The 12,528-nt window shown below is 40.4% G+C and overlaps 1 protein-coding gene across 1 annotated transcript; it reads left to right on the forward strand.

The window, feature by feature from the left end:
- The first annotated feature begins 5,039 nt into the window (after window positions 1-5,039).
- Window positions 5,040-6,296, forward strand: LOC129242024 (probable histone-lysine N-methyltransferase set-23). The gene is made up of 3 exons (XM_054878587.1): window positions 5,040-5,232; window positions 5,319-6,047; window positions 6,108-6,296. The coding sequence occupies exons 2-3, from the start codon at window positions 5,354-5,356 to the stop codon at window positions 6,272-6,274; spliced, it is 861 nt and encodes a 286-aa protein (XP_054734562.1). The 5' UTR covers window positions 5,040-5,232; window positions 5,319-5,353; the 3' UTR covers window positions 6,275-6,296.
- The last annotated feature ends 6,232 nt before the right edge of the window (window positions 6,297-12,528 follow it).

Raw genomic sequence — 12,528 nt, forward strand, 5'->3', positions numbered from 1 at the left:
CCTCGGCAAGCAATGGCAAACCTCCGAGTGTATTTCTGCCATGAAAAAGCTCCTCATAAAATTATCTGCAGTTCAGAGTCGGCTTAAAACTGTAGGTCACCCCATTTGTGAAACAACATCAAGACGCACACCACAAATAGGAGGAGGAGCTCGGTCAAACACCCAAAAAGGGTGTACGCGCCAATTATATATATATATATAATGATTTGTATATACAAAATGTTGGGTGTATATCAACTTTTGTAACAAGAAACAGACAAGAGGTCCTTGATGGGGCCCTATATAACGGACTGGCTAAAAAACTTAGTGTAGGGTGGGAAAGTTTCCTCCGAGCCTTCCTTATCTGACCACAGGATTCTTCAGTTTAACTGGAAATAGAAGTCAGAAACCCCAGGAACACAGACTGGGACAAGTTTAGAAATGTGTTAGGTACAAACTTACCCAGCATGAGTAAGCGGTCAGGTACTAACTATATAATGCTAGAAGCAAAGGTAGAGAGTCTTACCGACTCCATTACTACTGCTTTTGAATGTAGCTGTCATGGGACCAAATCAAAAGATAAAACAGCACGTCATGGTGGTCGAATGAACTCTCAGCCCTTTGGAAGGCGGTGCGAAAGCAATTTAATAAAGCTAAACGTACTGGGTACTGGGATGAATACGCTACCCTTCTAACCGCATATAAGGAAAATAGAAAGGCAAAGAGGGATAGTTTCAGAAAATTCTGCAAGGAAATAACCTCAATCCCCGTTGGAGCTAGGCCCATAAAGCTATGGCTGAGGAGAGTGTGGATATCAAACTAGGTAGAAAGAGCAACCGTCTATCTCAGATTTCGCAGTTCTATCCGACGTTGTCGAGGCGGACCCAATCGGACTGGAAACTGGCTAAACAAATGTTTACCCAGCAGTAGATGGAATGCACCCCGTAGTATTACAGGAAGTACCACACCTTGTTGGGATAATGCGAAACAGTTTTGCACTGGCATATATCCAACAGTGTGGAGAAGAGCACAAGCGGTTTTCATACCGAAAGTAGGAAAAAAGGACTATTCACTGGTTAAGTCCTTCAGAACAATCAGTCTCACCTCATTTGTATTAAAAGCAATGGTGCCGATCATCGATATTGAAATCAGATCAAACACTCTGCGCATACCACCTCTCTATCAAAACCAACACAGGTACAGGACAAGAAGGTCTACGGACATCGCGCTGTATGTATCAGCTATGTACGGAGATCCAAAGTGCTTTTGACTGTAAGAAAACAGTTCTCTGTGCCTTCCTCGATATCGAAGGAGCTTTTGACAATTCCTGTCACTTATGTCAGGGTATGTCAGGCACTAGAAAACAGAAAGGTGCAGGGACCCATCTGCAGATGGATAAAGTCCCTACTACAGACAAGGGTAGACGAAACTGCAAGAGCGGACAATACTATCCAGTCACAAACAAGTAAGGGGTGTCCACAGGGGGAGCCTTAGACGACCTGCATCACTTGCTGACAAACAACGGAATCCGCTGCCAGGGATACACGGATGACGTTGTAATTATACCGAGAGGCAAGTTCGAAAACACTCTTTGCGATAGACTGCAAAGAACTTTAAAAGATGGTGTGCCGGGATTAGTCTAGACATAAACCCGTCCAAAACAGTCATCATCCCTTTTACCAGGAATGAAAGAGATCGGGTGAACGGGGTAGCTATTGAATTGGTCAGCGAAGTTAAGTATCTTGGCCTTATCCTGGATGCCAAGCTTAACTAGAAAAACCATGGTGACGCAACCCTGTCCAAGCCACAAAGGCTCTCATGATCTGCAAATGTCTAGCAAGAAAATCTTGGGGCTGTAACCCAAGAATCCTGAGATTGATGTACATCATGATAATAAAACCAATAGTGACATATGGAGCGGTTGCTTTAGCATCGACAGTCACTCCCTCGACAGTGCGGGCAGCGCTAACTAAGCTTCAGCGCTTAGCGTGCGTGTGCATCACGGGAGCGATGTGGACCTGTCCTACAGCTGCGATAGAGTTGATGCTCGAGCTCACACTGCTCCATATAGTCATTCAGTAATCCGTCAAGCGCACCCTGCAGAAAATTACCAGGGAAGGCTTCTGCAAAGAAAAAGTGATGTCATCTAAAACATGGAAGTGCTCAAGCTGCAGCTCCCACTCACACAGCTACCCAGAGATGATATCACTAAAGTGATCAAATTCGAAAAGAAGTTCAGAATTGAACTGAACAATAAGTTGAATTCGAGTAGACCTGCATTTTAAAAGAAATTCCAGGAGTGTACCCTGCACTGGTACACAGATGGATCGAAGGCACTGGAATTTACGGCCCCGGAACCAAACAATCTGTGCCGATGGGTTGCTTTCCAAGCATCTTCCAAGCGGAGATGTATGCCATCTGTCTATGTGCAGGGATAAACTTAGACAGGAATATCCGGAATGAGCGAATTGCCATTCTGAATGACAGTCAGGTGGCACTCATGGCTCTATCGTCACTGATACTTGAGTGTATCGAGAAACTAACCTACTAGGAATGCACAACTGCATCCGGCTAATTTGAGTCCCAAGACACAGGGGTATAACTGGGAACGAAGTAGCGGACGCATTGGCAAGAGAGGCTGCCACTGGACAACACACCATCAAGGAGAAGCTCAGGAGTGAAGAGCTAGGGCTAAGGAAGGTTTGCCGGCACCAAACTCAGGGGCTACGCTAGGGGAAATCCTTACTGGGAGGGTACAACCAAAAGAGGTTTAAGCAACTCATAACCCTCCTCAAGGAAAATCTGGGAATGCTCACGAGCATCCTAACAGGGATTCGGTCTACAGACTCTTGCCGTTTCTGCGACCAATCCCAGAAGACTCCAATGTACCTTATCCTGGAATGCAGCGCTATAGCACGGAGAAGGTTGAGACATCTTGACCAACTGCAGCCAGAGGAAAGGCACATACGCTCAATCCAACCCAGCTGTATCCTGAGCTTAATAAGGGAACTGGGGTTGGATGAGGTACTATGATGAGTAGAGGGCACAAAAGGCCATTATTTCGAAGTGCATGCCTTATTCATTCAAACCCTGGTCCACCGTAAAGTTCCTGTCGGGTCCGACGAAATGCAACCAGTGAAGGTGATCTCCATCTTCTCGAAGAGATGTGCGAGCTACTTTAGCCGTCAATTCATATTGCTTCCTCCGACCGACAGATCCAAGCGCCGTGCCATCAGACGGCTGCGCAAACATCCGAACAGCAGTGCGCCACTTGCTTTCTCCAGTGAGGATTTGCAGTGGGCCATCAAAAAAATGAAATCATTAAAAGCCATTTGATGCTGAAAAATCAGGATCCATTGGGAGTAGAGTACCTCACAAGGGTTTTCAATGTGTCCATAGCCACTCTCGCAATTTCTGACAAGTGGAAATCAGGAAGAGTGGTCCCACAACTGAAACCTGGGAAGCCCGCCAACTAAGGGGCCGATAACTCTCCTTTCCCCAGTAGTAAAGACTCTTGAAGCCCTCCTACTCCTGCTCTACAGGAAACTTCTGACCCCAGCCCCACATCAGCATGACTTCCGAAGAGTGCACTGTACCACTACAGCGCTCCCCGTCATAAACACCTGGGTAAACCACGGGCTTAACTAAAAACGCCCTTGCGAAAGGACTGTCCTAGTAGCGTTGGAACTGAAGAACGCTTTCGACACCGTCAGCTACTAGATGACATTTTACACTCGATACTCCCGCCAAGGATGAAGAGGTAGTCCACGAATTATCTGAGTGGTCGACACCCGTCGGTAATATTTCGAGACCAAATCTCTAAACAGAGGAAAATAAAGCAAGGAGTTCCACAGGGTGGTGTCCTTTCACTCTAGCTTTTCAACATATACATCTCGAAGCTCCCCCAGCAACCAGAGGCAGTCTCTCTGGTTTCCTACGCCGACGACTGTACGATAATGGCATCGGGCAATGAGATTGATGGGCTGCGCCAAAGTAAATGACTAGCTTTGACAGTTTGCTCTCCTTCTCTGCGCACACAACTGCTATGCTACTAAAGTTCAAAATCGCAACAAGGTCCTTAAATCGCTTGCCGGCAGAACGACGAAGAATTGTTGCTATCGACATTTAAGGCAATTGGTCGGCTGGTTCTGAACTATGCCGCGCCAGTCTGGTCGCCTGGAACCAGTGACACGCAGTGGATAAAGTTTCAGACATGCTAAAATACTGTCATTCGGACAGTGAACGGTTGCCTCCTGATGCCCCCCATTTAACACCTTCACATTGAGGCACAGATGCTCCCTGTAATGGAGCACAACAAACTGCTCAGCAAGCAATTACTGTAAGGGTGCTACCGGAGGTTTCACCCTTGCAGACACCTGCTTGAGCCAGAGCAGCCTCCTAGGCACGTCAGGAGAAACCTTTTAAACTACGCCGACTGGACGAGACAGTGTTAAGACAGTCATTAAACGACAAGCTCCCGTCCACTGAATGCCGTAATCGGAATCCAACCACCACCTATAGCAGATGAAAAGGTCCAGCTTCCCCGTGAGACACGTGTAACACTGGCTCATTTACGTTCTGGATACTGTAGCAGGTTAAACTCCTACTTATCCAGAATCGACCCCGACATACTAAACATATGCCCAGCATGTGAAGGCACCCCGCACGACACTAACCACCTTTTCACATGCCCCCTAAAACCGACTCATCTAACACCCCTCTCCCTGTGGACACAACCCGTCGAAACAGCATGTTTCCTGGGCCTACCTTTAGATGAGCTAGACGAAGACGACCGGTGATACGCCCTACACTGACGGGGCTTCTATTACTGTTAAACAAACAGAACAGTTAAAGCGGAACAACAATTATAATTATGTGTCAAAAGTAGTCAATATAGGACCATTTGACATTGAAATAATTGCAAAATATTTGCTGAATTGCAGTAATAGGGAATTTGTAGAATTAGTATTTAGTGATACAAAAAATCGCCTGAAATGAATAATTTTGTTAATAACTTTAATTTGTTAAAAACTATTGACTATTTCCGATAAGTTTTGGCTGTAGAAGAGATATATAATAACCAATAACTATCTAAATTGTTCCTATGTACTGCATTACCAGCACTTTCCAGTGATTTTGGTTATTTCTCTATTCTTTCACCTGATTACCTGCATTAGGAGCTCAAGTAAACAAACTACTCAGTACTTTAACAAAGTATCGAGTATATGTATACTCATATCGGAACGGCACTATGTATGCATGAATATGTATGTAAATTCATCTTGGTGCTTCAAATTATTTATTTGTGAATTATTAACTAAGCATTGTTTTATTTCAAGTTAGTTCGCAGGAATTTCTACGTATTCCTAAATGAATGGAGATCGAGCTAAATGCTTTTGATATTTGTGATGATTACGAACACATTGATCCGAGTTTGTGTTATGTTCTAGAAAATGTTCTTAGTACGCAGGTTGATGCCGATCATTGTGAGGAATACCAGAAGCTCAAGCAAAGCTTTAATTCAATTCTCTTAAATGGATGTGAATGCATTCAGGAACCACATAATTGTAGTGTCTGTTCCCATGGGGGGAACTACAAATGGAATGCACAATTTAGAGAGCTTGTCTTGGATTCTGAAAGGTCTAAAGAATTAATTTACGAATGTAGTTCCGTTTGCAGATGTGATCCTTACAAGTGTCTAAACAGACTTGTACAAAAAGGACCAAGAAGAGGTCTAAATATTATTAACTCTAAGTTATATGGCTCCAAAGGTCTCATAACAACCGAAGACATTCCTGGTGGTGGATATATTTGTGAATACGCCGGAGAGATACTAACGCGCACCGAAGCTATTCGACGCCAGAAGACAAACGAACAAAGTTCTCTTATGAATTATATTCTGTTTTTAAATGAACACAATATAGCAAAGCACACCACGGCATCTAACGTGCTAACGACAATAATTGACCCTAGTAAGAGAGGCAATATTGGGCGGTACTTAAATCATAGCTGTGACCCGAATTGTGAAATGCGTAGTGTCCGTGTTGACTGTCCCATTCCGAAAATTTGTAAGTTAAAAAGCAATAAATAAATATGCATTCACTAATATTTTTGTACGGCCTTTACAGGCATATTCTCAAAACGATTCGTAAATGCTGGAGAAGAACTTTGTTTCCATTATAATGAAGGCTGCACAGAAATTGTAAAGGCAAAATACCCTGTGAAATTTAAAGGGACGGTTTGCTTATGTGGATCTCCAAATTGTTCTAGATATTTGCCAACAGCTAATATTTGAATATACGCAATTTTGAATTCTATTCCTCAATGTCTTTTTAAGCGCTTGACCGGGGCATTGCAGATGGCTAAGAAATATTTCTCAGTGTCAGATTAGCGAACGTCTAACAGTTAACTTCGGATAAAATTTATCGGAAGTGAACTTCCTTCCAGTTACTAACAAAAACTGACAGCTAGTAACAAAATTCACCGGTAGCTAAAAGATAATAAATACAATACACAAGATTACAGGAAATTTGAAAGATTTGATTATAATAACGCGTTGTTATTGTAGCATATTCCCTATACATGTACGGGGAGTGCTGCTGGAATGACAGTCCTTGGCCGAGTATGTAGTGAATTCGGGTGGTTCCGGTAACGTAGAACCGACTGTCGGAGAAAAGTATAATAGCGCGTATGCGTGCATGATTCAATAATAAAGGCAAAGCGAATCTATTTCAGGTGATAGAATTCAAGCAGCAACATTTTTTAAATGGTAATGTCAAGGGAAAGAAAATATAATGGAATGAATGACAAATATGTAGATAAAATTAGTTTGCCACGCATTCACAACAAAATACAGTGAATCAGAAAAGTATTGGCACACACAAAAAATCAAGGTTCTCAGTACTATAACTTTTATTCTAATGAAGGTATAAAAAAATAGAAAATAGTATTTTCTAAATGTATTTATTTCTTAGGTTCTGAACAAAAAAAATACCAGTCTAACGGTTAGACGCGATAGAAGTGAAACCTTCCGTAAAACAAACTGAGAGAGAATGCGACGAAAGCAGCATTAGGAGCGGGATAATTATAGGTTCATTATAATATTGCTATAAAGTTCATATTTTATTTTCTTCATTTTATTATTATTCATCCTCAATGTTTTCAATTTCAACAAATGATACGAGTGGCTTATCATAGCTAAAATATGATACAAATGCTTTGGTTTCGATGTTGTCAGCATATATTTAAAATACCGCGTCAATTGTTGTTTTTGATCGTGTTGTCGATTCAGTGCGATTGTTACACATTTTTAAATTGAATGTTGTATTGAGAAAGTCAATTGAAGGAACCGCTGTGTCCAATGCAAAATTTACGTTAAAATCGCCATTTCAAATCATTGGAACTTTATCGTAATCTTTTCTAAGTATCCGCGATACTTCTGGTGTATACTTTACTAAATGTTCGTGAATGAATTCCGTGATGCTATTTATTGATTGATTCGGTGAAATATAAATTGCCACAATTAAAACTGTTTTTCCATTGCTCAATCTGGTTTCGCATGCACATATTTCTCCCACTTTAGAGAGCTGAACAGACAGTGATTCTAGTTGCTGTGCATTCAGATCTACATATCTGTGGAGTTACAATACGAGCACCGTCATTTTGATTGTGGTATATTGCAACACCGCCTGCAATTGCGGTAAATATTTAAAAATGAAAATATTTACGAATATAAAAATACGGACGCAATACAGCACACGCGGTTGCTATTATGAACGTCGTAAAGCGTATATTACACTGACGTACTAACATACACACAAACATTCGTAGGACGCTTGGTCTAAGCAAGTATTAAGTAGTGTAGTATAGGTATACATAATGCCTTCTCGCTCACCGTGGCTCACCGTGCGCAGGCGCGCACACATACGTACTAGCATACATACAAACATACATACGTATGACGCTTGAACTAAACACCAAAGCAAGTAATAGGCAGTGTAGTATACATACTACAATACTCACTATACTAGCGTGGCTCAGTAGTACGCAGCCACAAACATATACGTATATCAACATATAACACTTCGTAGTGTCGCTTTTTCGTTTCATCGAGTCTCAAATCACTCCCAACGATTCTAAAGAAGTTTTCACGTCAAAAAGCATAAAAGACAAACCACGAAGCAGACGTCACTTAAATCGTACTGGTTAAGCGATGCTAATAGGTATGCACCACTCGCTGATATCGAACATATAGAACGAACTGTATCAGTTTGTGACAGTGGGACAAATCAAAAGGCAGCACAATCAAAAATAAACGCAACGAATATATCGAAACCACCACCAATATATGTTCAAAACATCGAAAATATTACTGCACTAAACTAATACTACTGCACTTACTGCACTCCCAAATAACAAATATGTGCTTAAAGTTTTGTGCAATAACGAAATAAAAATACAAGCAAAAGAACCGACTAACTATTCCTCAATCATAAAGTTACTAAAGAACAAAAATACGCAATACTATACCTTCAAACCAAAGGAACAAAGAAGTTTCAAAGTTATTTTATGAAACATGCATCATTCAACAAACACCGACGAAATCATACAAGAACTTAAGGAACTCGGGCACGAAGTGACACACATACTCAACATTTTACAGTCAGGTACCAAAAACCACTACCATTGTTTTCAATTGAGCTAAACCTAAACCAAAATAATAGAGATATATTATATATTCCGTAACATCTTTGCTTCATTGTAAAATAAATTTTGAACCCTCTCATCAAAACAGGACGATACCACAGTGCACAAATTGCCAAAAATATGGCCATACACAACATTTTTGCACTAAGATACCAGTCTGCGCTGGATAACCCAAAACAAGTGACTGCAAACTAAGTATGGACAACAACAACATTAAATGTGCCCTATGTGGAGGAAATCACACTGCAACTACAAAGGATATATGGTGTACAAAACACTATTCAACAGAATGCAATGCTTTCCAGCGCTACGACCAAAAACTTTGACCACAAACTATATAGAGGACAACATTCAACCATCCACACAATCCACAAAAGACAAGCCATCGCAACCATCAACCGTGACACCTAACTTAACATTGGCCCAAGCAGCAGCTTTAAACGCCACACCATACCTGAACTCACAACAAAAAATAACGAAATCCACGTAATTAAAGATATGATGAAACAACTAATAGCACAAATGTCGAACATTATGTCCATAATCACACTCCTTGTTACAAAACCAAATGAACAGACAAACTAAATTAAAAATCGCAATATGGAAGGCGCATGGTGGCACAGCCGTAATTATCCGAGAAACCATCAAATGCATCGAAATGGACGCCTACAAAAGAGACAACATTCAAGCAACGACGAATCAAATTGGATTGTTGACAATATCCAGCACCCACTGCCCGCCGAAGTACAACAACACGTCTACCCAATATCTCGACTACCTGAAAACTCTTGGTAGCCGGTTTATTGCCAGAGGCGACTACAATGCAAAAAACACACCATGGAGATCAAGGCTGACAAATAAAAAAGGCAACGAATTTCTCGACGCGATTAAGACAAACAAAAGCGATCATATAAGCACTGGTGTGCCACCTACTGGCCCACTGACATGAAAAAGAAGTCAGACCTGATTGACTTCTATATCTATAAAAACGTAAACCGATACTACTAAACAATAGAATCAAACTATGATCTATCATCCGACCACTCACCAATATTCCTGACATCTCACCACACCTGACATAGAAATAAACTACAGAAAACCATATATAATAATAAAAACACCGACTGGAATGCTTTCCGCGAAATACCACGACATGCTCTTAACCATAGACGATTATGGACGATCTCATGCTTGGTTCAAGACCTGGTCTGGCATACAGCGTAGGATTTCTATCCAGATTCCTGGAGAACCCCTCCTCTGAAGATAGCATCCGTGTCAAGAGAATTTTTCGATACATAGCAGGGACTTTAGATTTATCAACGAAACAAGAAAAAAGGTATTCTGGAGGTTTACAGCGATGCAGATTTTGGAGGATGTTTGAGAACAGGTCGCTCAACTTCTGGAGTCATCGTCAAATACGCAGGAAGAGCAATTTCCAGGCTAAGTCAACGGCAGACAGGGGCAGCAAGCTCCACGACGGAAGCAGAAATTATAGCAGCAAACAAGGCAGCCAAAGAAGCCATTTGATTAAGTAGACTTTTTCGTGCAATCGTAAAACTAAAACATGTCCCTATTGTTCAAGTTGACAACAATGCAGCGATGAGACTTGCATAGAATCCAGAGTTCCACCGCAGAACGAAGCATATAGCAATGAAACACTTTTTCATCCGGGATAAAATTTCCAAAGGACGATTGGGAATTGAACAAGTTTCCACGGATCAAAACACAGCGTATATTATGCCGAAGCCGCTCCCAAGAACACGTTTGAAGATTCTTTGTATAAAAATGGGACTATCATAGATATACATACATATGTGCAGTAGGGTGGTCCAAAAATGCATGGGAAAAAATTTATATTAAAATTTTTATGCTGCCGCCCCCCATAATGGTAAAGAATGAAAAATAAAAAGACCCGTATTTTTTTTTTTTAATCAGACCATATTTAATGGTGCCGCCGGGGCTTTGAAATATCCCATGTATTTTGCATGGGAAAAAAATACTTTTTCGTAGATTTCATGTAAAAACCTGGAAAATGAATATATTTTAACCGGATAACTCAGTTTCTCTTCATAATTGGTCAGGGAATAACAACCAATTATGAAATAATTAATTTTTTTGTATTAACTATTTTTTATAGAACCCCAAAAAGCCCCCATAAAACGAAAATCTAAGAAAAAATCGAAAAACAATATATCTATAAAAAATAGTTAATACAAAAAAAATTAATTATTTCATAATTGGTTGTTATTCCCTGACCAATTATGAAGAGAAACTGAGTTATCCGGTTAAAATATATTCATTTTCCAGGTTTTTACATGAAATCTACGAAAAAGTATTTTTTTCCCATGCAAAATACATGGGATATTTCAAAGCCCCGGCGGCACCATTAAATATGGTCTGATTAAAAAAAAAAAAATACGGGTCTTTTTATTTTTCATTCTTTACTATTTTGGGGGGCGGCAGCATACAAATTTTTTTTTTGGACCACCCTAATGTGCAGCACTATTTTAAGTGCTTTTTTTTGCTGCTTTCATTATTGATATTATTTTATGACTTGAGGTTCAACTTTAATTAACAAGGGCAAGTGTTAAAGTGATAAGTTGCAATAATGTTAGAATTCAAGTTGATTCAGAGATAATCGCATAGATGGCACGTCGATGTCGATTCAAGCAATTCAAGACCGCTGGTCACTCTGCCTCATGCGATATATATACATATATAGTTACACTCGAAGCGAACAGAGAAACAGGAAGTATTGCCATTTTATTTTTACAGAAGAATTTTGTAACGCTATTAAATAAACAAGACGTTTGTAAACCTAAAAACTTTTATTAATTACTCAAAAACACAATAATCGGCATCCCCATGACAGATGTTGAAGAGATGATGCACAAATTATTTCTCAGGAAAGCGCAGAAAGGTTTAAGCTCAATTTCTTCATGTGCTATTTCGAAAACCCTTTGGCCCAATACGATATGCGAGGGACTCAGAAAGTCCTTTGGATTCCTCGACATTCAATTTCCAAACTCGTAGCTGTGTTTACCGGTCAGTGGATTATCGGCACACATGCGGAAAAGCTAGGGTTACCATTTAACCTCCATTGTAGAAGGTGGGAATTTTTCAGAAAAGAAGACTGTTGAGCACTTTCTTTATAAATGTCCGTGTTTGACAGCTAGGCGATTAAGGTCACTAGGCCCTTTCTTCGACAGCCTTGGACAGTGCGCTAAACTAAATCCCATCAATATGTTCCATTGCATCAACAGTTCTGGCTGGCTGTAGATATCTGCCTGTTGAAGGTCTCATAATGGTACCAAAACGACGCTTTAGTGCTACTTGAGGAGTGCCAGACCGGCACTTCAACCATTTCCCCTACCTACCTGTTGTTTGGCTTTTTACAAATATATGTACATACAGTACAAACTTATAGTTCGCGATTGCTTTCAAAGTGATGTTCGAAACAATATTACGGCAGCTAATGTTTGAAACAATGTTCAGTGCTGAGTGCAAAGTTTATGTGTATGTGTGTATGTATAAAGATGTATATATTTATGTATATGCGTTCGCCTCTTTGCACGCGTACGACGTATGGAAATTATTCGATAGACAGAAATGCAGAACACACCCTATTTTGATGGCCTTCTTTACGCAGATAAACTAAAATCAACTATCTTCACTTTTTGTAGTAGGTACAAAACACTACATTTTGACTTGGTCAGACTGCAACAATTTGATAAAATATGCAGTCCTTATTAATATGATAAGAAAAGCAGACGAAAAAATACGTATCCCTGGGGCTGAACAGAATGAATCCGACATTACTACGTGAAAAGAAAATACCGTAGA

This window comes from Anastrepha obliqua, chromosome 1 (genome assembly GCF_027943255.1).
Source record: "Anastrepha obliqua isolate idAnaObli1 chromosome 1, idAnaObli1_1.0, whole genome shotgun sequence".
NCBI lineage: Eukaryota > Metazoa > Arthropoda > Insecta > Diptera > Tephritidae > Anastrepha > Anastrepha obliqua.